Source organism: Vulpes vulpes, chromosome 12, assembly GCF_048418805.1.
Source record: "Vulpes vulpes isolate BD-2025 chromosome 12, VulVul3, whole genome shotgun sequence".
Classification (NCBI taxonomy): domain Eukaryota; kingdom Metazoa; phylum Chordata; class Mammalia; order Carnivora; family Canidae; genus Vulpes; species Vulpes vulpes.
In genome coordinates, this window is record NC_132791.1 from 164,007,032 (window position 1) to 164,034,153 (window position 27,122).

General features: G+C 56.2%; 1 protein-coding gene across 4 annotated transcripts in view; it reads left to right on the top strand.

Moving 5' to 3' along the window:
• The first annotated feature begins 229 nt into the window (after positions 1-229).
• Positions 230-27,122, top strand: part of SPSB1 (splA/ryanodine receptor domain and SOCS box containing 1) — a 69,312-nt gene continuing 42,419 nt past the window's right edge. Inside the window, exons 1-2 of one of the 4 annotated variants that reach the window (XM_072731228.1) lie at positions 275-442; positions 20,359-20,422. In XM_072731228.1, the coding sequence (XP_072587329.1) occupies positions 20,414-20,422 (9 nt within the window). In that variant the 5' untranslated portion in view covers positions 275-442; positions 20,359-20,413. Of the gene's footprint in view, positions 443-1,625; positions 1,730-14,965; positions 15,406-20,358; positions 20,423-27,122 lie in introns of those variants that run through there. The other 3 variants (XM_072731230.1, XM_072731229.1, XM_072731227.1) reach the window with 3 other exon arrangements.

Here is a 27,122-nt window from a genome sequence, read left to right on the forward strand (position 1 = left end):
CCGCAGGGACGCACGCTCCGGGGCCTCCCCGCGCGCCGCAGCGGCCTCGGGGGGGCGGGGGGCGGCCGAGGGGGCGCCCGGCACGGGATGCCCCGCCGCCGCCCTGCAGCGCACAGCGCGCGGGAGCGGGAGCGGGAGCGGGAGCGGGAGCGGGAGCGGGAGCCGGGCGAGGGGCGGGGCGGGGCGGGGCGGGCGGGGCTCCCGGGGCGCCGGCCCCGCCCCCAGCGCGCTCCCCGCGCAGCACTTTAAAGCCTTCGCCTGCTTTTTCTTCTTCGCACAGAAGTCGCGCTCGGGCTCCCCGCGCGCTCGCAGCCGGAACGAGGCTCCAGGCGCTGGCGCCGGGGCCGCGGGAGGAGACGAGTTCGCTCCTCTCCCCGCGGCGGGCGCGGCCTCCTCGGCCCCGAAGAGCGGCGGCGGCGGCGGCGGCGGCCTCCCAGGCGCGGTAGGCAGCGGGGCACGGGCCGGGCGCGGGGTGGGGTCCGCGCGGGGTGGGCGCGGGGACCGTGGCCCTCGGGGACCGGCTGGCGGGCGCGGGGTGCGCTGGGGCCCTGGTGGGCGAGGGGCCGCGGGGAACCCCTCCCTCCCGCAGGTCCCGGGCGAGGGGCCGGGGCGCCGCCCAGCGCGGGCGCGGGTGCGGGTGCGGGCGCGGGTGCGGGTGCGGGTGCGGGTCGCGGCGGCCAGGGGTCCCACCTGCGGGGCCAGGCGGGGCGGGGGTCCTGGCGGCGCGGACACCGTCGCGCCGGGGGTGGAAGCTCGGCTGCCTGCAGACGCGGGAGGGACCCCCGCCGGGTTCCAGGTGCCCGGGCGCCCGGGGCCCCAGTTCCCGCGACGGTCCCCGCGGCCGAGGCGGGGGCGCCGACCTGCCCCTCCCACACGGGGGCAGCGCGACCCCGCTCGGCGAACTTAGTTTCGCTTTTCCCGCCAGTCGGGACCCGGATCTTCGGCGCGGCCCTCCTGGCCCCCTCGGGGCTCCCCCGCCCTGGCGGCTGCGCCTCCCCCAGGGAGCCCGCCGGGCGACACCCCGGGCGGCGCCTCCCTCCCCGCCGTCCCGGAGCCGCCGCAGCCTCTCCCGGCAACCAAGGGGGGAGCCGAGTGTTGTGTCAGCAGATCGATTAAAACAGAAAACACACACACACACACACACACACACACACAACACCCCAGAGCAGCCTGGGTCTGTCGGTGGCTCGGCGGGATGGGTCCACCCGCGCCCGGGTTGTGTGGGGACTTGGTGATTGTCCTGTCTGGGTTCAGGGCAAAGGCTCCTGGAATGCTTCCTGGCCCCAGGCGCGGCAGCTTCCCCTGATGGGAGACTGCAAGTGTGTGTGTGAGTGTGTGTGTGTCTGAGCACGTCAGGGTGGTGTGTACGAGTGTGTGTCTGGGAGATTAAGTGTGCGTGAGTGTGTGTGTGTGTCTGTGTCTTTGTGTATCTGTGGACATCAGCAAGTGTGCGCCTGGGGCGAGTGTGGTGAGTGCATCTGTTTGGGGTGAGTGTGTGTCTCTCTGAGTGTGTGTGCATGTGTGTGTGTGTGTGTGTGCCATCTATGGTAACCTGGCAGTGGGGCTGCTGGTTACCGAGAGCTGCTTGGCTTGACTATTCCTTGCTTGGTTTTTTTTCTCAAAAGTGGGCTGTGCAGACCGGTCACCCTGCCCGTGCCAGCTGAAGCGGACACAGCCTTCCTTCTCCTTCTCTCTCTTTTTCTCTGAAAATGAACCCGAGGGTTTGAGGGTGAGTTGGCAGGGGCTGCTTCCTGAGTGAGTAATATTTAATTAAACTCTCTAGCCGGTAGCATCAGAAACTGGTCATGAGCTGAGTTTTAACAGGTGGTGATGGTAAAAACGCCATCCCTGGTGACTACAGTTTGGTGTCCTTGGCAAAATTCTCTCCTGGGATAGGGCAGCTGGGGAGGGGGCCCCAGAACTGCACCCCTGGTGTTGGGAGGACAGCAAACAAGGAAGGCAGTGGGGGCTTCTCTTCCCTTCTCTGCCCCATCCCTTTCTGCTACTCCCCCTCTAGGTGGTAGAAAGTGCTAGATTAAGCATGCAGGGCAGAGACAGGCTTCCCTTTGCTGAGGAATCACGGAGCTAGGGAAGCCCTATCTTACTCACAGGGCATCTATGTAGGCCAACCTTTCCCTTCCCGGCAGAGGCCCGGGGAGGGGGGCTGATTTACAGAGGCTGTCCGTAGCCCTGGCTGTTGCTGAGTGTTACAGCCTCTGGTGCTGAGGTCATGGGCCGGGCCCCTCACACCTCCCCAGCTGTAAGGTGATGGACAAGATTAGATCATTTTAAGCACTTCTTGTTTTCTTACTCCTTTTTCTTCTGCAGAGAGTGCTTTACCCAGGGCGGTGGGGGGGTGGGGGGTGGAGATTGGCAATGGGGAGGTGTAGAGTGGCCTAATGCAGAAACTTTACGAATCCGTTTCTTTCCCAGCCTGGCTACATCAGGGAAGCAGTGGCACATGGACCACAATGGTTCTGACAGTCACGGGGCAAGCAGGGGCAGACCTGATTTCAGGGAGGTCGGGGCTATGGGGTGATCCGTGGGTTCTAGGGGTCGCATGGCTCTTAGGAAGGAGTGGTCCTGCCAGGGGCCCTGGGTGATGTCACTTTGTTGCTGGGTGAGGCTACATTCCTTGCGCTGCTCCAACAAGGCTAAAACCACCCTTCAGTGGGCTCCTGGGGCTGCCTCCTAAAACTCTGTGGGCCCCCCAGGCATTCAGTGTAGGTATTTAATTTCTCCTCTGAAGCCTGGGAACAGAACGGGGGTCTAGCTGGTGGAGGCCAGTGCTGACCCTGTTCACTAGGAACAATGGAGACTGCGCTCCCCTGGCTGGGCCTGGTCCCTTGGACCTTTCTTTTCCTTGGGTGAGCAGAGACTTGCCTACTGCTGTGTTTTCACACTTAGGAAAACCTCTGACTCTACAGCTTGAGGGTTTTGTCCAGGAATTTCACACCAGTTCTTTTCAAGAAATAGGTTGTGGCTCTTGTGCATAATCAGTTTATTTTTTGGTTTCTGAAAAGTTTGAGAACGAGGATCTTTATTGGGCAAAAGCACAGGGCAGGCGTAGGTGTGCCTCTGCCAGCCTAAGGATACAATACCCTGCCCCTCCCTCACAAGCCTGACTGATGGAACCCAGACTTTTATTTTAGACTTCCAAAATAGTGCCTTTTTTTTTTCCCAGTCACCTGATAGAGTGAGTCCTTCCTTAGAGTGAGCTCTAAAAAGTCCAGCTCACAGCCAGGTGCCAGGCATGTGCTGCATGCTTTACAGGCATGATGTTGTTTGATGATGATGGTGGTAGTGGTAGTGAGAGTAGGAAATGGTTTTATAGTCGTGCTAGTGCCAGGCTCTATCTGAGTCCTTGACACACTAACCCTTGTACTTTTCTTAAGAACCCTGAGGCAGCGAGCAGGTTCTCCTACCATCCACCTCCTCCTGAGGTTGGAATGGCCGGCCACATGATCCAGCCGTAGTCTTACTGCTACCAGGAGCAGAACAAAACTCTAACCCTATTTTTGGTGCCTAAGCTCTTTTTTTTTTTTTTTTAAAGATGTTATTTATTTATTCATGAGAGGCAGAAAGATAGGCAGAGAGAGAAGTAGGCTCCCTGCGGGGAGCCCGATGCAGGACTTGATCCCAGGACCCGGGGATCATGACCTGACCCGGAGGCAGACAGTCAACCTCTGAGCTACTCAGGTGCCCCTTATTTTTTTAATGAAAAAATTATGGAAAATTTCAAATATATACCAAAGTTGGGAGAAGGGTGTAGGATCCCCTTACCAGCTTCAAGTGTCAACACCTACATGCACACCCATGCTCACATACATCTGTACACACCCACGCAGGTGTACACATACACACGCGCACACTCATGCTGGACCATTCTGATACAAATCTCGGATGCGGTGTCAGGCCTCCTGTAAGTCCTTGCTAAGCATTTAAGTGAAATCTCAAGTCTCAAAGAGGTAGACTGACCCCACTGGGGGCAGGTTGAGGTAAGCACACTCTTCCTGACTTGGACTTAAGGGTCCTTCCTGGCTGCAGCAAGGGGAGGATGGCTCATTGGGAGATATGTCTTGGTGTGGCCACCACCTCCCTCCCAGGGTCTTTGGGAAGCTTCTGGCTTGTCTTGTGTTTTAAGAGTCCTGTTCATTGCTTAACATTGCAAATAAATGAGTCTGCTGGTCATGGGACAAACCACGTCAACCACAGGCCTCAGCTCCCCGTGGGCCTCCCTTGGCAATGTGGAGGAGAACCTGAAGGCGCAACCCTGCTTTGCTCCCCATTGAGGCTGGGCCTCGTGTAGGCATGGGCCTTCGAGATGGGCCTGGGTGGCAGAGGATGTGGAAGTGGTTTGTCAACAAGCATGGCACCTGACCCAAGCTTCAACCCAAGCTTAACCGTCTCGATTGAACACACCACTGTGTGGGTAACAGATGCAGGAGCGTGGGGGCACCTGCCACCCTTGGGGTGTCTCTGGGAAAATGAGGGACACAGTGGGTGATTTGGGCCTAAGACTAAGGCCGTGTGGGATGTAAATGCCACAGGGGGCAGGAGTCCAGGATCTGCCTGGTGACAGGGTCTTGACAGCTGCCCCCACTGTGAACAGCCCTTGCCAGACAGGCTGCTTGTGGCCACGCAAATGCTGTCTCTGCTTTGGGGCCTGTGATGATTAAAAATGTTTCCTTGTGTCGTGCTGCATCTGTTTCCATCTGCTTGAGACAGAGGCTGGCGGCATTTTCAAGGTGGAATCCTCAGGTTTGGTAACTATTTGGACACGAGGTATGAAGAAGTATAAAGAACTACAAATGTCTGTGAGCCTCCTGGCTAGTTTGAGGGTCAGGGTGGATGGCGACCCGACAGAGAAGGCTAGGGGCCAGGGGCATGGGGGTGCCTTAAGCCTCTCCTAGGTAGAAGTGGTCTGTGGATGTGTCCAGATGGCAGCTAAGCCTGGAGCTCTAGAGAGAGGCCTGGCTGGAGACAGAAACTCTGGAACCTTCTTTTCAAGGGGGTTAGCAGAAGAGCATCTGGCATGAGATGAGGCATGCCTGGGAATAGAACCCTTGCTCTGGCATTTTCATCTAGCACTGGGGGAGAGACCCTTGTACCAGCATCCTCAGGCCCTAGTGTACCTGCTCGGGCTTGCGTGTGTTCTGGACGGTCCACCTCTGACAGTGAGGGTTGGGCGTAGGGTCTCCACAGTGGGTGCCAGGCTGCCCAGGAGCCAGGTGGGAAGGCCTCCCTCGGTCTGGAGGTTTCTGACTTATCTCTTGTTTTATCGTAATGTACACATAACATCAAATTTCCTGTCTCAGCCACCCCTAAGTGTGCAGTGCTGCGCAATGTGCAAGCACATTCACGCTACTGGGCAGCTGCCTCCATGTCCATCTCCCAGACTCTTTTTTCCAGCCTGCAAAACTCAAAGTCTGTCTGCATTAGATGCTAACTCCCCATTCTCTCTCCCCAGCCCCTGGCACCCTCCATTCTAGTCTGACTCCTTACATCCCTCAGGTGGGTGGAATCCTATGCACTGTCCTTCTGTGACTGGCTTATCTCACTCCATATGTTGTCCTCAGGTTCCTCTGTGGTGTAGCCTGTGTCAGAATGTCCTTCCATTTAAAAAAAAATTATCTTATTTTGTATAGATTTGTGTTTATTTATTCATGAGAGGCACAGAGAGAGAGAGGCAGACACATAGGCAGAAGGAGAAGCAGTCTCCCTGCAGGGAGCCTGATGCGGGACTCGATCCCAGGACCTCGGGATCACAACCTGAGCCAAAGGCATATGCTCAAGCACTGAACCACCCAGGTGTCCCTGAATGTCCTTCCTTTTTAAAGCTGAATAATACTCCCTTGTATAGATCTACCACATTTTGCTTTTCCATTCATCCATGGATGAACTCTTAGTCTCCTTTTATTGCACTCCCTGAAAGCACAGCGCCAGGAAGGGGCCTCGTCATCCAGCCTTTGGGGTGCTGGGGGAGGAGGTGCGGGGAAGGGGGGCACTGATGCTGGGCTGCTTGGGCCCCCTCTCTGCCCTGATGTGACTGGCCCAGCCCCACAGGCTGCTGCCCCCTCCAGCTGCTCGGACATAAGATGAGGCTGCCTGTGGGAGCTCGCAGGGCCCGGGAGCCTGGGTCATGGGGTGGAGGGAGTCCCAGGGCTCTGGCTCCCCTTGGTCCCTGAGCCCCCAGAGCTGCCCTCAGGCTAAGAGGAGCAGCTCATCCAGACACTGCTGCCAGCCTGCCTCCCACTCCCAGGTCAGTGCCTCTAGTCTCCACTTCCTCGCTTCCCTGGCACTTCTGGGTCTTTCCAGGAGCTCCTGGATGGCACTGGCCCAACTGCCAATAATCACTGAACCTGCTGCCTTGATGCTGTTGCCCTTCCTTCCTGCTTAGGGAATTCTCTGCACCAGCCTCCGTGGGGGGGGGGCGGGGCGTCCTTCCCTCCCAGCATCCCCCCTCCCCCCCACCTCCTAATGTCCCTCACAGTCTCAATCTCCTGCATCTATGTCTCCCTGACTGCCCCCCCCCGCCCTCCCCCTCCCTCCTCCGCCCATGTTCCGTGCAGTCCAGCACATTTCTACCTGGATGTTCTGCAAGCCCGTCTGGCTTAGGTTTTAAACCCTGACTCCTACGTGCCTCCCTCCTCCCGGGCCCGGTGGCTCACATGGTGCTCCCGCGGCGGCTCTGCCTCCACCTTCCACCCAGAAACCCAAGCCAGACACACACTCACCCCCTCGAGGAACCACGGGGAAGCTGGCAGTCATCCTGCTGGACTGGGCTGGGGAGCGGGCAGGGCCAGGCCTTGTGGGTGTCGCTCATCCCTCCACCCTCAGTGCTCAGCACACATAGTAGGCTCCTACTGGATACCCACAAGACGGCTGGATGCGGGCAGGGCCGGTAGTTCAGTGCAACAGCATCAAGGCAGCAGGTTCAGTGATTATTGGCGGGCTTGGAGAGACCTGAATCTGGGCTCTGGGAAGGTGCCAGGCCCTGGTTGCTGGATGACCTGGACCCAGGCTTTCCCCTAGAGCCTCTGCCACCCTAACTGCAGTGTGACAGCGGCTGTGGGGTTTCAGGAAGGTGACATGCACCAGCACTGGCCACAGTGCGTAGTCCCGATGTGCTGGGGTGGGGGGTGGCATCGTCCCCAACAGACCCACCCACCATAGACCCTGGTGCCCTTTTCAATGTGCCTACCAGAACTTCCCCCGGGAGAATTTCCAGAAGTCCAAAACAAGCCTCCACTCTCAGTATTTTTGGACTGCTTGTCATTCATTCTTTCATTCGTGCATATTGAAAGAATGAGTAGGCTGCATGCTGTAGGCACATATTGAGTACCTACAGTATGCGGCCCATCTGCTGGGCTGAGGATACAAAGGATGAGGGGGAGTGTCACTCTCAGAGACCTCTCTGTCTGGTGTGGGAGATCAGCCTGTCTCCAGTGATGACCTTGCCAGGGTGTGGTGGGGAGGGTGGGGGGAGGTAGGTGGGCATTCCTGGTGGAAGGACAGCAGGCATGGGAGACGAGTGGGGCCAGTGTGCCGCTGGCCTGGGGCTAGGTGAGGGCAGAGAAGCCGGCAGACACCAGGAGGGGGCCTGTGGGGTAGGGAGGGGGAGCTCTGACATGGGCTCCTCAGGGCCGTGGCTGAGGGCCTGTGGGGAGACTACTCCTCTAGGTCTGTCATTTTTACCCCCTTGGCTGTGGGTCCCTATAGCAGAGTGGCCTCCTCGTGGTGGATGCTGCTTCCAGAAGAGTTGACTCAGCACGTGTTCACTCTGAGTAGCCAGGATTGGACCGGGAAGAGCATTCTGGGCAGAGCAGAGCTGGGATGGCATGGGGAGGGGAGCTGGGAAGAACTCTTCCCTGTGGGATGCCCCTCACTCACCACCCGGACGGGGAGGTGGAGATGGGTGGAGTGTTGGGGAACTGGGGTAGGCAGATGGGTCCAGCTTAGGGGCACAGGAAAGCCAGGCCAGGATGGTTTGAACATGAGGGAGGAAGAAGAGCACATGCAGAGGTCAGGTGGACAAGAGGCAGCTCTGAAAGGCCGAGCACAGAAATTCAGGCACCGTGCTGGGCTTGGAGCCCCGTTAGTAACAACAGTTACTGGAGGCTGGTGAGTCTGGGTGCGCTTGCAGGTGCTACGTGTGTGTGAAGTCAGGCTTCATGTGGTCTGTGAAGCCTGGCAGACGGTGCTGCCCCATTTTACAGATGAGAAGACAGATGCTTGGGGCCACTGAGCAATAAGGGGAGGAGCTGGGAGCCCAGCCCTGCAGCCTGGCTCCTGGGTTTACACCCTTACCCATGAAGCTCTGCCTCGAAGAAGCAGAAATAAGTGACGTGAGAGGCTAGAAGACCAGACGTCACTGTGGCCTGATAACTGGACATAGGGGGTCACTGAGAGTCAGAAGGGGCCCCAAGTTTGTGAGGATATGATGGCACTCCCAGCAGAAATGGGTTTGGGGCCCCAGTGGAGAGCCCTCACTGCCTCTTAATATACACTGGGGTACTGACTACTTCCTTTTCTTTAAATTGAGGTGAATTTCATATAAGCTAAGACAGACCATCCCAAAGTGACCAGTTCAGTTGCATTTAGGACATTCACAATGCTGTGCAATCGCCTCTGCCCCTCTGCCCACTTCCCCAAATCTTCGTCACCCGAACAGAAAACCTCATACCTGTTAGCAGTCACTGTGCCTGCCCCCCACCCCCAGCCCCTGGCCGCCACCGGTCCGCCTCCTGTGTCTATGGATTTGCCTATTCCGGACATTTCCTATAATTGGAATCATCCACTCTGGGACCTTTTGTGTCTGGCTTCTGGCTAATTACGTTTGGCATGGAAGATTGCAGCGTTTCCTGAATAGAAGCTGGATTTCCCTTCCTGGCTCACTCAGGGGCCACTTGAAGGTGGGGACAGCTCTGTCCAGACAGCTTGTCTAAAACATTCACCTAGAACTGTAAACACCTGCCTCTCTCTGTATCCATCGCCACTGCTCTCCTGCTGCTGGCCGTCTTTTTCATTGTTTCAAACTTTTTCCAGTGATCTTTTTAAAATGAACACCTGGTGATGTCCACTCTTCTCTTAAAACCCATCCATAGGCATGTTGCTCTTAGGGAAAATCCCCAAATCTGAGACGTGGCCTGTAGGGCATGACCTTGTCTCAGGCTCACTTCGTGCAGCCACCCGCCGCCCCCTCCATCTCAAGCAGCAATGCCACATGTGTCCCCACGTGGACCGGCTCCGGGGCTGGGGGTCAGTAACTCGTGGAGCTGCTTCTCCCCCAGGCCACCTGGAGCTGGCAGCTGTTTCTAGGAGTGGGCACTGGCAGTATGGCAATTCGGTGCCACTTTCAAATCTTGCTGGCCCGTCTGACACCAGGGCTTTCTTTGGCTTTAGCTGGTCATTCTGTCTCCTTCCTGTGGGTGTTTGCTGAGACCTGACCATCAGGCCCCAAGGGAGTGGACTGTCTCTGTCTCATTTGGGACATGACTGGGTGGGGCAGCGATGCCCTGACCAGTGTGCCATTTGCTCCGTGTCCATCCACCCTTGAATGGATCAGCAGCTCCCCTGCCTCGGGGGACCCTGCAGAGCCCTGGTGCCATCGCTGTGGGTGGGGTGGGGGACGGTTTGTAGAAAGGACACCAGTGGGGTGTCCCCCAGCATGGGAGAAGACCTGACCTGTCACACCTCTGGGGATGTTGGCTCTATTGTTGCTGGAGCCCCTGACAACTTTCCCCTGCCTTTTCTCTCCCACCCTCAGGCAAATATTTCAGTGAGGTTGTCTCGACTCCTGTCTGCTCAAAGCATGACTCTTTCAGAAATGGTGTTAACCGTTATCAAATGCCTGCTGTGTGTCAGGCACTGTGCTTGCTGTTCTAGACGGATTTCTAATGCTTCAAACATTAACCTAGGAGTTATAGGTCTGGCCTGCCCCTTTACAAAAGAGGAAAGTGAGCTTCAGAGATGTTTGCTGAGCTGCCGGAGGAGACACAGCTGCATGGATAGTAAAAGGCTGGCCTGAATCCACAGCCTCTGTTCTCTCTACTGTGACTGCTGAGCACACGGAGAGGTGGGGGGTGCATTTAGCACTTCTTGTCCCCAGGCATAATGCTGGCGGGAGTCTGTGATGGAGCAGATAGAGATGACAGGTGTGCACAGGAATCACTGGCTAGCTGTCAGGTGTGCTGGGTGGGCACGGAGAGCCTCCTGTGACTGTTCCAGATGATTTGTGCTAGGCTGGGGGAGGGGTCTCGGGATAGGGGTAGGGAGGTAGAGTGACCCCAAGGAGGAGGGACTGACCATTAGGAGGAGGATCATAGGAAGGTTGCTGTACAACAGGGAGGCCTCGAATGCCAGGCCCCGGGCGGATGGATAGGAGGTGTCCCTGTCCCTTCCTACCCGATTCATCCCAAAAGTTGTTCCTAAGAGGCATGGATAAACTAGAAATTTTTGTCTCCATCTGCCTCTGCCTCCTTCATTGAATACTCTGGCCAGGTCCTCTTAGGAGTCAAATCAAGCCCCTGGTCCTTTTCCTGGACACTCTGGGACTCTCCTAGCAGACTAGTAACCATCAGCAATTGGCTACAGGTCTGAGCAAGGCTGAGGTTTATGGCAGGGGTGGTGCTGCATCCATGGCCTGAACCGCTGGTGAGAGCATGGGGAGGCTCTTTGAGGCTCCTCGACCCGCCAGAGCTAACTTCCCACCATTGGAAGGCACAGGAAACAGGCCACATGGGTAGGATCTTCCTGCTAGGTTGATCCCAGGAAGCCTCATGCAATCCTGACATAAAACACAGAATTCAGAGCATGGTGATTTTTGTGCAGGGTGAGGGGCCCCATGCCAAGTTCCTGGGGCACCTACATGGATTTCTGAGGGATAAGCCCCTGGACATATCAGAAAACCTGGGAATCAGAAGTGCGTTGCCTAATTACTCTGAAGTTGGGAGGAGGGGTGTAGGGGGAGACCTGTGAGGGTTTTTGCTTGTCTGAGGGTCTTTGCAATTTGGAGATTTTGAGAAGCTCTGATGAGAAACGTCACCTTGCATTTGTGAAGCTTGAAAGAATCACCCTAAGGGGCAACACCAGTGTGAAATGTGTTTAATTATATGTAAATTATATATAAATGTCAGGGTCTCTTTGAACAAACTTCATCATCTTTGGAGATACATAGTGTTAAAAAAGATAGGGATTTCCCCTCTCTCCTTCTGGTTTTATCCTATTGGGCCAAATTTGAGCTGTTTTGTATTTTGCATGTTTTGTCCCCTTCCACTCCCACCCTGTACCCCCCAGGGTTGCAGCAAGCCCGTCTTCCTCACCACCGTGTCTCACTCAGCCGTGTCCAGACGGCTCCGGCGTCATCGTCCAGCCAACATTCGCTGAATGCCGGAGCTGTCCCGGCTGTCACGGTCCCTGTGCTGAGGGAGATGCCCAGATGGCACCGACCCAGGGGACCATGTCTGAGCTGAGTCCAGAACTGAGACCAGGTCCCCCCCGCCATCCTTCAGGTGTCTCACCACCCCTGAGGTTTTCCTTTGCTATCCATGTTTACATGCATATTTTAAGTGGAAAACTTAGAGGCTCTGCAGGCACAGAGATGGGTCTCATGAGCCCCACGTCTCCATGACCCAGTGCAGTGTTATCACCATTCATGTGTCTCTTTACTGTGCACGGGACACCCCCTGTCTGCAAAGGTCCTGCTCAGGGGGTAATATCGAAGCCCCAGAGAAGCCCCGATGGGGCTCTTGTGCTGTGGATGCCACATCCCCTGGGCCCTGGTTTCATGTAGAGCCTCGGGCTGCCGCGCCCAAGTGGGAAGACCAGAGCATCTGACTTGGATCTTTTTTTGGGGGGAAAGTAGGGTTCTGTGCAAGACTTAACTTTGGGGGAAATTGAACTGCTGAAAATAAGTTTGGGGGCCAGTGTCCTAGAAGTAGACTGAGGGTGGTTTTCTATCGCCCCCTCCTGCCTCTGCCCTTCACCCAAAACATTTCAGTGAGGGGCAGGAGCAGGTAAAAGTCAATGTTGGGGGCCAGGCAGGATGGTTCTGCCCCAACTTGTTGGGCATTGGGCACAAAATGTGGCTCGATTGCCATATTTTGGGTGTCAGGGATGTGACCTCTGTATTCTTTCTGGGAAGGTGGGTTTGGAGCATCCATGGGGAACCAGATAAAATAGCTGTGTTGTGGCAATGTGAAAGACGATGGAGTTGTCTTTCACTCCTTAAGCCAGAGAATACGCAAGCATGAGGATACAAGAGCCCTTGTGATGACGAGTTTTTGCCTTGGTGTCACTGTTCCCCCTGAATTTTTAAAAAGACAAAGCAGGTAGAACCTGACTTTTCTGGGTATTATAGTGGGATGCAGTCTCTTCAAGGCTCAGAGTGCATACAGCAGGAGCTAATGCAGGATTCAATTTCCGCAGTCTTACTGATATACAGTTCACATGCCATGCAGTTCACCCACTGTAAATGTCCACTTTGTTGATTTGATGGCAGCCAGCAACACCATCCTTGAATTCGTGACTTCTCAGTATGCCAGCACTCTCTGTAGGTGGAAACCAGGGTCAGGGGATTGCAGTTTCTAGTCTTTTGAGTGTGGGCACCTGTAGAGGCAGTACAGTCATGGAAGTTCCTTGGGTAAGCAGCTCATGAGCTGCATTTTGTGAGGATTGGACAATCTCACGCTTTGTTATCTCACTGAGCCTCAGTCTTGGAAAGCACCTGTTAACAGCTGCCTGGGTAGAGTTTGGGGCTTTATGGAGGATATAAAGGGGAAATGACTGGCAGTTACTCTTCCAATTGCCCAAAGCTGGGCCCAGGGCTGTCTGTGTGTCCCCAGTGGACTGTGCACACTGACTTTTCCTCTTGGGTTTAGACCAGTTTGTTTACTGTTTATTGAGCACTTACTATGTGCCAGGCACCATGCTTGGCACCTTCCATGCATTAACGTACTTACGGCTCCCAAGAGTGGAGTTGATTGTGTCCATTTTACAGATGAGAAAACTGAAGCCCCAAAACATCAAATAACTAGCCTGGGATCACACAGCCAAGAAGTCAGGCTGGATGCATCCCCCGTCTATGCTCTGAATCGCTGCCCCACGAGGCCTCTGAGCATGTAGAGGCTCATGATCTGTGGGATGGGGAGTGGGTCAAAAGGCAGTAGTCATTGGGTTGCCACACAGTGTTGAATTACGTGATATGAGTGTGCCAGGGGTGCTCTGGGGGGGATGAGAACTTTCTGGAGGAGAGAAGCCTTAGCCAGACAAAGGAGGGGATGCAGGATGGGTCCCCAGGTGGAGGATGTATGAGGGCGCAGACTGAATGATAACTGGTTCCCATCGGCCTGTCCCTGCTGCATCTCGCTGGCCAGCCCTTAGCAGGTGCTCAGCAGAAACTGAATGAAGATGTGTTACTGGAGAGACAAGAGACTGGAGATCCTAAATCCTGTGTTTTTCCCTTCAGGAGTGACCCAGACACCTTGAGAATGCCCTCAAATGCTCACTTGACATTTTCAGCATCTCTGCTGGGCTGTGAGTAGATCCGGCTGTGTCCACCGAATCCTACCTCCCCTGCCCCCTCAAATAAACAGAACACGATAGCCAGCTGGGAGAGCTGGGCGGGGGGGCTTCTGGTTCTGCAAGCAGCCGCCCTGGGAGGCCCGTGCCTCAGCATCTGGACCCCCACTGCCCACCATCTGCGCGCCCAGAGGGATGAGGGCAGAGTGAGGCCTCTTGGTTCATTAGCGAAAGGAGAGGGAAGCAATTAGGGAACTGAGGGTAGGACCCCAGCCCCTCGCTTCTGCACTCCGTCTAGTAAATCACGTAAAGAATTTCAGAGAATTGCTATCTCCTCCCTGATTTGCCCTCTGGCCAGACTGGGGCGTAGGTCTTTTCACATCGTCTTGTTTTTCTCCAAGAAAAATCAGCCCGCAGCATCAGACTTTAATTACCTTCCCGAGGGACACTTACTGCGGATATTTCTAGTGACAAGTGGCTGAGGTCGTGCTCCTACATAAAATTAGGGTTTTAAACTGGGTCACAAACTGAGATGCCCCCAGAGGCTGGGAGGGAGGCACTAATGAAGCACCCGCACCAGGTGGAAGGCTCTAGGGAGGGGGGAGGGCTGTGGCAAAGCAGAGCGCGGGTATCCTGTGTCAGGGAGTGGCTTCTTACCCCAGCCCTGGATCCACCGCACTGTGGGGTCCATTTCTTTTTCCACCTAAGAGAATCCAGGAATCCAGGTGGTTTTGGTTGTTTTTTAATGTAGGCAAATAACTTAGTGGGGTTGTTTTGTTTTGTTTTTTAAGAAACAACACAGAATAAAATGTCTGAGCCCTCCTTGTACAGGCGAAGAAGACAAGGTCACGGAGCTTCAGGGCTTAGGAATCCAGGACTGGACTTGTACCTATGGGTGCCTGGCCTGGCCCCCCTCCACCTCCCCAGGCTGCCTCCTGGGTAAGGCAGCAGGGCTGGAAACCAGCTCAGCCGTCTGCTGCAGCGAGAGGGACAGAACCTGGAGGGACAGAGCCTTACAGCAATCTTTGAGCCATAGCTCCCCGGTGGCTGGCACCTCCTCAAGCAGCAGCACGCGTTGCCTCCTGTTGGGTGCCAGACACAAACCACTTCCCATAGATGGTCCCTGTGAGCCTGGCAGTGTTCCTGGCAGGTTCTGTTACCCCATTTTACAGATGAGGAAACTGAGACCCACAGGGGTTCAACTAACTGGATGGGGTGGGATCTGAATACGAGTCTGATCTCTCATGACCGAGTTTCACAAAGTGGGGACAGGGACGCGGTAAGCAGCGCATTTCACCCTCCACCTGGCGCAAACAGGCCCGCCCTCACGTTCAGCCGCGTCACCGGCAGTCTGGGGGACCTGGCCTGCGTGTCGGGACCCCCACTCCCCTCCTGGCTCAGAACCTCGAGAGCACGGGCCGCTCCACCCACAGAGGCGCTACTCACAAGCTTGCTGACTAATTCTCTTTGCAAACGGTTCAGTTTCACAAGCTTGAGTTTCCAGTAACTATGTGGGTGGATTTGTTTCATTTTAGGGGAAAACAAAACAAAACAAAACATGGAGGGGGTTTTCTTTCCCAAGAAGAGGTCTGGCCAATGATGGGTTTAGTGTGTGCGGCTCCGGGCATCCCGATGCGGCCGTGCGGCCAGCGGGGCCTCTTGGCAGGCCGACTCCGAGGTGGAAACTGCTTAGTCATGGACAAGCGGGGACCAGGTGCGCTTCCCCGCTCAGCCCTGCAGGCCTGGGAGGAGGGTGGGGAGAGGTGGGAGGACGGTGCCAGGTGGGATGGCTGGCCTCGCCCACCCTGGAGCTCACAGCATTCCCCTGGGGGACCTGGCCTGGGAAGGAGACACTCCCCTGCTGGCTGGGGCCACCTGCTTCAGGTGAGTTGGAGATGGTGGTGTGCCTGGGCACGTTAGAGGGTGAGAGGCGGTCCCCAGGGGACAAAGGAGGGGTGGGTGTGGGTGGGTGGGTGTGAGTATGTGTTCTCACACAGGCTCGACTTGGTAATATTAGCATGCTGCTTTGGCGTGAGCACCAGCCGTGCAGGGCAGACCTTCGTGTCAGCCTGGGGCAGGATCCTGCTGTGCCAGGCGTGACGTCTGTCACTGCTGGATGGTGAGAGGGTGAAGGTGACAAAGGGGCTGATTGATGAAGGGGGTACCTGGGGGTTTCGGGGCAGTAGCTGTTTACCAAGAGATCAGGGACTGTTTGGGCATCTCGGAGCCCACAGGCGTCCCGCTGCCCCAGGGCACAAACGCAGCCCTTTGTGATGTTCTGGTTTACTGGTTTCTTCTCTAGAGGAAGCCACCTTGGGAAATTGTGTTTAGTCTGGGTCTGGGGGCTGGAGCAGCTAGGAGCCTGGCCTGGGAGTCAGGTGGAGGCGGCTGCACTGTTCTGGTGCTTCCTCTCTCTGTGGTCTGGGCTTTGGTCTCCCCTCTGTGAAATGGGGGCATAAGAGTACCACATGGATGGAGTGAGTTGACATGGGTGAAAGGTGCTGTCCTTCCCATAACTGGGATTCAAGGCCTGAGGTGAGATGGGGCCTTACCACCTGCGTGCCTTCCTGCTCTGAGGGAACATGCCTTGGAATTTATCATCTTTAGTCCCGGCCTTTGAGTACTTGTTTGTGTGCTTTCTGGAAGAGAAGAGGCCAGATATATGGTTAACTCTCAAAGAATATCATGTTAGGCAGAGGCTCATAAAGGCAATGAAAGGTGAGCAGAATTCTGGAGTATTTAGATGGGATTCAGAGCAGACAGATCCAGGAAGCCTTCCTGGAAGAGGCGATGTTAAAGTTGAACCTTAGGATGTGTAAAAACTAGAAAGAGAGAGAGAAGGGAAGAGATCTGTCACTGGCAGAAGAGGCTGTCCGTATCCCAAACCGCTGGGAGTGCGGTGGTACCCAGTGTGTAATAAGCACTTAATTAATATCTTTAAAATCAAGGACTCCAGGATTTTTAGGAATCTGGAAACCTATTTTTATAGTTCTGTTCTATCTATTTTTATAGATGTGGAAAGTAATTTGTCTGGGATCCAGGTTGGAAGCCAGAGTCAAACTCATGGCCTTCCCAGGGCAAGAGGTGAAGGGTGTGTGTGTGTGTGTGTGTGTACACATGGGAGGGAGATTTTCACATCACCAGGTGGGAAAAGACCATTTCAAAGCCACACGCAACTGATTTCCTGTGGCAAAGGGAACCTTTTTTTTTTTTTTTTTGAGTCCCAGCAGCTCCACAGGCTTCTTGGATGGGTGCTTTTTATTTTTCATCGAGCCTCCCTTGATCCCACATGTTTGCCAGAGCTCTCTGCAAGCCGGCTGCCGAGTGGGCCAGGCCGACGGCACAACAGACACAGGCCAAGACCCAAGGGGAGTCCCGACCCTGTGTGATTGCCCTGGTTGGGTTTTTAAGCCCGTGCTATTCTGGAACTTCCCAGTACCCCGGGCCTGCCCTGGAGAGCCCGGACTGGGCAAGACAGTGTGACTGGGCGTCCCCTGGGAGCCCGGGGAAGCGGGATGGACAGGCTCGGCCCCTGCCAGCCAGGTGGGGACCACAGGAAGCTGCCACACTCATTCCCACTTCATGGGAAGCTGAAGCACAGAGAGGGATGGTGTGTCCCGGGGCCCGGTGATAGGCATGGGCACCCGGGGCCATGACTGCCCATGCAGAGCAGTGGCTGCACCACACACACACACACACACACACACACACACACCACTCTGGCGTAGGCACACCTCCAGGCTGTCCTGCACCTGTAGCCCACATAGCACTCCTGCCACACTCCATCCAGCCGCCACCTCGCCAGGCTTCCTGTACGTCCTGGAATGACCCTGAGGTTGGATCCTGGCTTCTGACCTGGATCCCAGACACATTAGACTTTTCGAGTCTCACTTTCCACATCTTTAACAATGGGCACAATGCTCCCCTTGCAGAATCGCCACCATAAGGGCTAGACGAAGATCGTGGGGCTGCTGCCTGGTGGGCAGTTGTTTGCTTCATTCCAAGCACTGTTCTCTGGCACACCCAGCCATCTGGGTGGTTCACCCTGGACAACGCAGGCCCCTGCCCTGGAGGATGTGCTGTCTGGTGGGGACAGTCACTTGAGCTATAATTATAACACGGTGTGACTGGTGCAGGGAGAGTTTGCAGGAGGGGCCCCCTGGCCCAGAGACCCAGCCCAGGCGAGGGTCGTCCTGCAGCAGTCGGTGTGCAGACATGGCAGGCTGGCTAGAGAGGAGGTGGACGGAGGCCTGGCCCTGTGAACCATTGCAGCCACGTGTCATTCACCTTGCCTGTGGAACACGCCCTGCGCCACAGGATCAGGGCTTCCCCTCCCATGCTACCCCCATCTGGAGCCTTGAAGGGCAAGGACAGAAGGAGAGGCCGGCAGGAGGGATGAGGACAGTCCTGGGGGCCTTCCTACCCCACCCCTCCTTGGAACCCCCTGAATTGAGTTGAGGAGGAGGTGGAGACCATTTTGGGTTAGAGGCTGGGTGAAGCCATGTGATCTGCATGCTCATGTGCAGTGGGGAGAAGCTGAATGAGGGAGCGGGTGTCCACACTGGAGTGTGGAAAGGGGACTGAGGGGGAATTGGATTGGGGTGGCAGGGGCCATGCGTTTTATGTGGCTTTGAAACATGGGATGTTTCCAGTCCCAGGTGTGGCTGGCATGGTTTGGGTGGGGGGTGTTGTTGATAGGGCCACCTCTGGAAGGGTGGGGCTCCCAAACACTGTCCCGCCTGGCGGCTGGAGATAGGTCATTTTGAGAGAACTCCTGAGTCCATACCGACTGGTCCTGTGGTTGCATGAACTGTTGGCCTTAGGTGGGAAGCCTGTCCCCCAGCTTCCAGCCCCAGACCTCCTGGGAAGACCCTGACTGAGTCTGGGCCTGGGCAGGCCACCTGCTTGCCTGGTCCTGGGGTCAGAGGCAGGACACTCTCCTTTTCCAAGAGGTGGAGGGGAATGTGTACTTCCTGTCCCACTTGGTCAGGTGACTTCTCTTGTGGCAGCCAGACTCACCTGCTCAGGACAGGGCCAGGTCCCCTGCCAGGGATTCTAGATGCCCAAGTTGGTGTCTCTTTTTCACTGTTTCTGGGTGTCTCCCACCCCCCACTTTGGTTTTTCTTTGCTTCCCTCTTAAACTTTCAGAGCAGAAACTCCCTTCTGCAAATATTTACTGAGCACCCACAATGTTCCAGTCATTGTTTTAGGCAGGGGGTTACAGCAGAAACAACACAGACTGAAGAATGATAATCATTGTTGTCTCTCCGGAGGCAAGGACTCCCTTCTGTCTGTTGGGAGGATCTCAATCTTGGGGGCCTACCTGCAACACCTCCTCCCTCCCTCTACCCCCGTGCTGGGCTTTAACCTGCTCTCACCTGTCCTCCCCACTGTCCTTTACAGATGTGTGTGCCCCTGCTCTCTTGTCTGACTGGCAGGTCTTGGAAGGTCCTAGAGCCAGGAGACTCCTTTGCATCTTTTCCAGAGCACATTATCGATGGGGCTTCTTATACCCAGTGGCTTTGCTCAGTGTTCCTAATGTATTAATTGAAGGAGCTGATCTCCATGCTCAGTGCCTGTCCCAGGGGCTTGTGAGGAACTCAGGAGGCACCATGGGGTCTTGAGGGATGTGGGAATCACTGGAACACCTCCCCGGGCAGAGACCTTGGTCCTCACCATCGGGTCCTGCACCCACCCAGCACAGTGGCTGGGACACCACAAGGGCTCATTCATCGGATGAATGAATGAACCGGCTAGCCAACAACAATGGAAAGGTTAGCGTCTTTGACCCAATCAGCTCATATTCTGCGGTTGCCTGTTGATGTCTGTCTGTCTCCATGAGAGCAGGGGCTCTGACTGCCTCCTTTGGCAGTCAAGGTGCCTAAGACAGTGCCTGGCACACATAGGACTGAATCGGCTAAGTGCTTTTCAGGCTTCACTTGATCCCAGTTGTGGGGCTGACCCCCCCCCCCCCAGGCTGATCATGGCCTTCTTTTAGAAGGTGCCCTGGAAGGTGGGCTCTGTGTCTTGTTTCCTTGGGGAGGATTTTTCATTTATGTTGCTGGCGGTTTAAGGCCATACTCACTCTTGGGGCTGGTGGAGGTGGGTTGGAATTCTGGGATGCTCTGCCCATGAAAAGTTGGTATGACTGGCAGGGGCCACTCCCCATCCCCAAGCTCCAGGGGAAGACCTCCTCCCCCTTTAAAACAGGAATTATCTTCTCTGTTCCATTCACATCTCTGAATCCCTGAGTCTCTGACCCACTCCCCAGGCCAAGGGATGAGACGCACTTTGGCTAGAAAAGGCAGCAGTGTGCTTATAGGTATTGACAACAGTCCTGCCCCCCTCCTAACCTTCTCTTCCAACCCCTGTGCCCCCACCCCACCCCCACCGGACAAAAGCCCTTAAACCCTGAACATTCACATTCCTAGGGCTTAGCTGATGCTTTTGAGTGTCGAGTTTCTGGGTTAGTGGTACAGGAAGCCAGAACTCTTTACAAAGAAAGCATGTGTGGGGTGGAATTCCAAATATCCTGGATGGCACAGGGTGGCCTCCAAGCCCCAGGGTGCACTCTTGGGAGAGAGCAGGCCCAATGTAACTTTTGCAAGATTGCCCTGACCTTTGGCCATCACCTTGGTACCTGCCAGGGAGGAGCCTGAGCAGTCGGGCTCTTCACACCTTTAATGAACACTTACTACTCAGCCAAAAAGTGGGTAAGAGTGCATTGGAGCAGTTTAGGCAGCGATGAGGGAGGCGGACACAGCAGCTCATTAGTCCTGTCCTTCATCACGTCTGAGACCCACAGTGAGGAAGGTTCCCCTTTCTTTTTTTAATAAGCTGCTGATTGTCCCTGGACCGTGCCGTGGACTCCAGGACCAGCCCGATCTCGGCAATGTTAACTGTGAGTCATCCTGAGTCATGAGAGACAGGATGGGGGCCTTGGACCAGCCAGAGGCATGGCCAAGCTCACGGGGGAGGTTCATTCAGCTGCAGTGGTATCTCGGGTGGCAGTTGGTGGGGCAGAGTGGGGCCAGGGAGTGAACAGCAGCAGTAAGATCAGTGCTCGCCGGCCATGGTGGCCGCTGGGCTCTGTAGCCTCCACCCCAGTTGAGGAGCAGCCACGATGTGTCTTGTGCAGAAGGGCAGAGGCTGTCCTGGGTAGTGCACCCCTGGGAATAGCGGCGGGCAGAGGGTTTCAATACCTGCTCCCCTGAGCTCCCATCCTGTGCTGGGCTTAGTCCCTGGTACCTGAGCTCCTTTCTTGCCTTGGACTCGTCTCTGTGGCTTCTGTTTCAGGAGCACGCAGTACAAACCAGGCACCAGGACACATGTGCACTAGATGGCCTAACCCTGAAGCCACCCCTGTGACACAGATAAGGTTATTGTCCTCGTTTTGCAGACAGGGAAACTGAGGACCAGAAAAATCTCAGGTCCTCGCTAGGGGAGAGTCGGAGCTGGGATTTGAACCCATGGTTGTCACTTCTAAAGCCCATGCCCATCTCTGATGTTCACGAGTTTTCAGTAGATTAGCATTGATTCTTCCTCCCCAATTCCTATGGTGACCTGTCCTGTCTGCAGGTGGACTTGAAGTCCTGACCGATGGTTGATTGGGAGCAGATGTCTGTGAATAAGGTCCGGGGTGACGGGTGTCCCTCCAAGCCATGTGAGAGATGGCATCATTCTCGGGGAGAGGTGTGCTTACAGGGACCCTGGGGCACATTCTGAGGAGTCCAGGACCAGCTCTCGTTCCACCAAGGCTGAAAATTGGAATATTCTTGGAGAGCCAGGAGCACCAGAGCAGGGTGGCAGGTAGTTGTGCACGATCGGCCCTGCCCTCGCTACTCCGATGATCAGCAGGGGGTGGAGGCACAGCTGTGGGGGCTCCTGGGATGGGTAGGGGTGCCGTGTTGGACCATCAGACACCTCCAGCGCCCCCACCCCAGCCCCCTTCCCTTTGTCGTCTGGCTGCATCAGACGTCTGGCCTGGCAGAGAGGTTCCTGAATGGGCCTTGGAAATAGGTCACTCCCTTCCCGTGCTGCCGGCACTGACCCACATGTGACCTTCCCTGCAGTGAGTGTCTGGCTGTCACTCTTTGATGCTGTGTGCGGAGGGGCTGCGAGTGTCTGGGGGCGAAGTGCCCCACCCGACTCCGCCCCACTCTGGCCTTCGGGGACCTCAGCCCTCCGCAGCCCTGCGGATGCCCGGCCGGCCTCGCCTCCTCCCCGTGGCCCTGCTGGACAAGGGGAAATCCACACTCCTGACCTCCTGTCTGAGCGCCGACCTCTTCCTCTCCGCCGAGTGCCCTGGCTGGGCCGGCGGTTCTGCCGGTCTCCGTGGAGCAGACTAGTTCCTGCCAGGTGGAGCCGAGGGGGCCTGACGGCTCCCCCCTGGCCCTTGCTGGCTCCCCAGCTCCTCCGCCTGGTGCTCAGCGGTGGATGTTCCTTCCGAAAAATCACCAGGGTTTTTCTGCTCCTCCCCGAGGCTGGCTAGGGGGCAGCTGTCACTCCAGGACTGCAAGTGGAGAGCATGCGGGTCTTGGAAGATGCTTCCCCACAGCCCGGATGCCAGGGGTGACCTGAAGGTGCACACTCGACGTCTTCTGATGCCCAGAAGGCAGTGCTGGGCTGTGCGGCCTCCTCGCCTGGCCTGGAGCCCTGTCTGCCATGGAGGGCTCACCTCGGGCTTCACTTTTAGTCTTCGTGGAATCCAGGTGTGCACAAAACAGAGAACAGAGAACACACCAGACCCATCTCCCCTCTGGGAGGGGGTTTCCTGCCCACACCTGGCTGCCTGTGTCTTTGGGCACCTGAGTCCCCTAGGCAGATTCTGGGGAGGTAGTCTTTGCAGATCTGTAAGGGCCCCTAGGCCTCCAGGGGTCAAGGCCACGTCCACACCACTGGCACCCCTGCTGGGTATACCGGGGATGAGGAGTCAGGTCTGCTGTGGTGCTCACAGACAGCAAGGCCGTGCAGCTTGGGGCCCCCTCCCTTCCTTCCTCCCTGTAGCTGATGTGAAATTTGGGGGGACTTTTCCTGCAGGAAGGAGAACCAGGATACAGACACAAGGTGGGGCGGGGGGTGTCACGTGCAGGCTTGATACGCACCAGCCAGCGGGGTGGGGGCACCCAAAATCCAGCTCCAGAATCCCTCCTCGGGGCACCCTGATTGCTCCCTTCAGGCATAATCTGTGGGGTTTTTTTCCTGTTTCTTTTTCCTACGTTTTTTAGGGCGCATCTTTTATGTGTGCCAAAGTAGGGGACCAAGTCCCAATGGATGATCACACGTTCATGCTTCTCTTAGCAAGTTGGTGTGTTCAGTGCGGCCAGAGGGGGCTCCAGGTGGACAGCACTTTGTCCTTTCACTGTTTGGACCCATGGTGGGCACAGTGCCAGCATTGAGTGGGGCTGTACATTTCCTCACATCACTGAATCGTGTCCCAATTCGCTGGGGTCCCTTGTGCTGCCCTCCTCTGTGGCAGGTTCCACTGCAATCCCATTGCTCACCGCGCGGTAGGCCCCCCATGAGGTCTTGGTGGGGGGCGTGGATTGTGTTCAGTGCTGCTCCCACACACCTTGCTGTCTTCTGTGGTGTAGACATTTGGGCCCAGCCTCAGAAGGGTCCACTCGGAAGGGCTCAGGTCCTGGACACAGTGTCCCTGACAGGGAGGCCGGCCGGCCGGGTGGGGATGGGGCAAAGTCAAGACAAAGGCCTGGTTGTGCCCTCAGAGAAAACCCAAACCTGGTTTCCCTGAGGCTGAAACTGCCAGCACCCAGCCCGCCGTGTTCCCATAAAGGGAACTTTGTGTGCAGCTCCCGGCGGGAGGAGGAGGTGGCCAGCACCTCCCAGCACCCAGACTCTCCCCGGGAACGGGTATGACCGCCCAGGGGCTACAGCCCACTGTGATGATAACGCCTGTGATCTTTGACCTCTCTGAGCCAACACTGGCGAGACGGTGGTGTTTGGGACAATAAGTCTGTTCTCCTGTCGCGGAGCCAGTGCTGTCGGATCCAGACCAGACACATTCTTTCTTGGAAAACCAAGTGGGTGGGGGTGGTAGGGATGAGGCTGGGATGGGAGGTGCCCTGTAAGCGGGTCTGTGCCAGGCGGGCGCTGGGGGGGGCTGTGGGAGTCCCGTCTGGAAGCGCAGCCACCTGCCAGCTGCTGCCCCTGAATGGAGGGCTTGTGTGGATGCTTGACGTGGGGACCCCAGGGCTCAGCATGTGGCAGTTGACAGAGCCTGCCTCCTGCTCCCACCGCTGACTCGGGGTTTTCCAGTAAAGAGCTGCCAGTGTAGGCAGAGGAAAGGGACCAAGATTGCCTCGTGCTGTCTGGGCACTTGCCCGCCCTGCACACTAGGGTTGATTTGGGCTGTTTAGTGGTGAGCTCTTGCATGTTTGGAGACCGAGTTTTCAAGGAATGAGGGGCCTGGAAGGCAGGTAGGGGCAGAGAAGCTACGAATCAGTTGGGGGAAGGTTCTAGAGCAGTAGGGGACAGGCAAGAGGGATGTCAGACTACACCTTTCAGAAGGTGGTGTAGACGTGGAGGCTCTAGGTGCTGCTTCCAGGGAGGTGGCATTTCTGTGGAGCTTGGCAGTGTGGCAGGTGGCACCATGGAATGGAAAGAGCTACTCATTCTACAAGTATTCATTGAGCATCTACTGTGTACCAGGCACTGTTCCAGGCCCTGGAACATAGAGGTGAACAAGACACCTGCCCTTAGGAGGCAAGTATTCTTGTTGGGGAACGGGTCATAAGCAAATAACCAAGTGAATGTCATTGGAAAGCTGAAAGTCATGGGAATGTCATTGGGGCATGAGGCAGGAGTGCTGGGGCCAAAGAACATTTGCCATTTAAATTCGGCTAGCTGGGAAGGCCTCTGTGATGAGATGACCTTTGAGTAGAGGTCTGATGGAACTGAGGGATTGCCGCCTTAGTGCCTGGGCCCAATGTACCTGGTACCATGCAGAGGGGCTTGGGAAGTGCAAAGGCCCAGAGGTAGGGGCTTAGCATGTGGCAGGAACAGCCAGAAGGCCAGGGAGGCAGGACAGAGTGGAAGAGGGGGAGAAGGTGTAGGAGGCTGGGCTTGGAGGGAGCCTGTGGGCCATCGTGAAATACCTGCTTTTTAGTGGGTGGAACCCTGGAGGGTCTGGGCCAAGGAGGCTGATGTTGAGGGCCAGGAGGAGGCAGTGAGGTGATGATGAGGATGGCTGGGTTCTGGATAGACTGAAGGTAGGACTAACAGGGTTTGCTCCCGGACAGACCAGGATTCTGTATTTCTGTATTCATCACTTGAATATAACATGTCTGTGGATAAGCAGGGCTGCTCCCTCTGCCTTCAGTGGACATTTATCTGGCACTTGCTGTGTGCCGAACTCTGTGCTGGGTGCTTGAGCAAACCAGTCCCTCCTTCAAGGTGGGGGAGACAGGAAAGAAAACCAGCAGCCACAGCATCTTCCCCTGGAGTGAGCCAAGCGGCAGGGCTCGGGTGCTCAGCACATTTGAGAGACTGTTTAATGAATGGAAAGAGCACACAGGTATGGAGACGCACAGCGTAGGGGCATCTAAGTAACATGGGTGTGTGTGTGTCAGGCTTTCCAGAGGGAACTTGAGTTTGGTTTCAAAGTCTCCTTGAAAAGAAGCCTGGTAACCCCAGGCTATTCAGGTGCAAGACACAGTATAAGCAAAAAAGTGGTCTTCAAAAAGCTTGGCTTGTGAGTAGATTAGAACTTTCCCAGTTGCAAAAGACAGACAACCCGGTGTTAGCCTTAAGCAAAACACAACCGGTTTGCTGAACTAGATTAAGCAGCCAAAAAGTTAAGAGGTTTCAGGCATAGCTGGATCCAGAAGCTCAAGTCCTGGCATCAGCAAGTGCCTCTCTCTCGCTAAGCTTAGTCTGCCTTTTTTCTTTCTGGCCTGGTTCTCAGAAGGTCATTTAAGCAAAGGCCCCAGGATTGGTTCTGACTGGTCTGCATCCTCACCATCACAGGGGTGGGTGATGCCCCAGTGCAGTCGAGTGAGCCCGGGTGCCCACCCCTGGAGCCCAGGACCCGGAGCAGGGACGGGGAGCCCTCCTAGACAGGATTGAGATGCATCACCAGAAAGAAACTGGGTGTGGACCCAGGAGTCAGACCCTCACCGCCACCCCTACTTGTTAGGGACACCATGCTTGTTTTTCAGCGGGTGGTTGTGTTTGTTTGGCGGGCGGGGCTGGCAGCAGGGAAGGGGTGGGGAATGAGGCCAGAAGGGTAGTCAGAACCAGGTCATGAAACGCTCTTGTATGTGAGAGTTTGACCATTGTTTTTGCGGTGGCCCTGTGCCTGGTACATTGTGGTCGCTCAGTAAACTACCTCCGATGACCTGTTTCACAGATGCCACTAGATGGTTCCAAGCAGGGAAGCAGCACCGTGAGATGAGTGAGGGCCTGGGCCACCCTGGTGGCCTGCTTGGGGTGGGGGCGGGGCGCAGTCAGGAGTGAGCTGGCCCCATGCTTGGTGCTTGGCCTGGAACAGAGGAGGCCAGGTCCCTGCTCCTGCCTCCTTGATGGCTGGGGCTCGCACTTGATCTCATGCTCTCTCCCTGGGAGGCCGTCTGGACCAATTCGGGCGGCAGAGCGGAAGCTCGTCCTCAGCTTTGCCCTGCATGCTCGCAGCCCTCCTCTTACCAGGGAGCTGTAGGCTGATGTTTGTGGTGGATGAGCAGGGTGTGTTTCACGAAAAGCAGCCAGTTGCCCAGTGAGGCCAGGCCTCCTTTTCACTTGGGTGGCCCTGCTTCCTGGGCTGGCACTAAGCTCCCTGCGGTTGAATTTTTTCCATCATAAAACTCAAGGGAAGTTGTATGTGTGTCCCTGCATCTGCCCGGACTTGCCAGGAGAAAGAAGATGCTACAGGGGGTCTGGGGTCCATGAGGTCAGAATGCATTCTGTCTGTCCCCTGGAGTGTGGCTGGGCTGACCCCTGACATTGGAGAGGTCACACGGAGGATTGTCCATGTGGGTTTGGCCTTCCCTGCCTTTGGTCTGCGGGGCCATTGACACTCATGAGATTTCCTGGGGAACGAGGCATCACCCTCGAGAGAGTGGAGGAAGACCTCAGTTTGGTCCCAGCACTCCCCAAGGGCTGCTCAGGTCACTTTTCTGAGCCTGTGCCATGGGGACCGCCAGATGACCCTGTGGGAGCCCCTGAGGCCCTCTGAAGTATCCATAGAGGGTCAGTGGGTGGTGTCCGAGTGGACTCCCCAAACCGCGCCTTGAGCAGTGGCTAAGGCTGAGAAGGGGAGTGATGGGACCTCAGCTTCTCTGGGGTCACTGCCTGGGGCCCAGTGTTTTCCTGGTGGGTGGACTGGCCTGGGAAGACTGGAACGAGGGTTGCTGGAGGCCCAGGTGGGAACTGGGGGGTAGGTCTGAGAACCCACTGAAGCTGCTGTGCCAGAGGCAGCCTCTCCCAGGAGGGAGCCACAGGCTGCTCTCCACCCCCTCACCAGCCATCTTCCCTCCCCGGCCTGGCACAAGCATGAACTCCAAGCCGGCTGTGTCCAAGGGGCTTTCCTCATTACTGCAGTTTGGTCTGCGTTGGCTTAATTTGAAAGACCTATTGCCTCTGAGTCA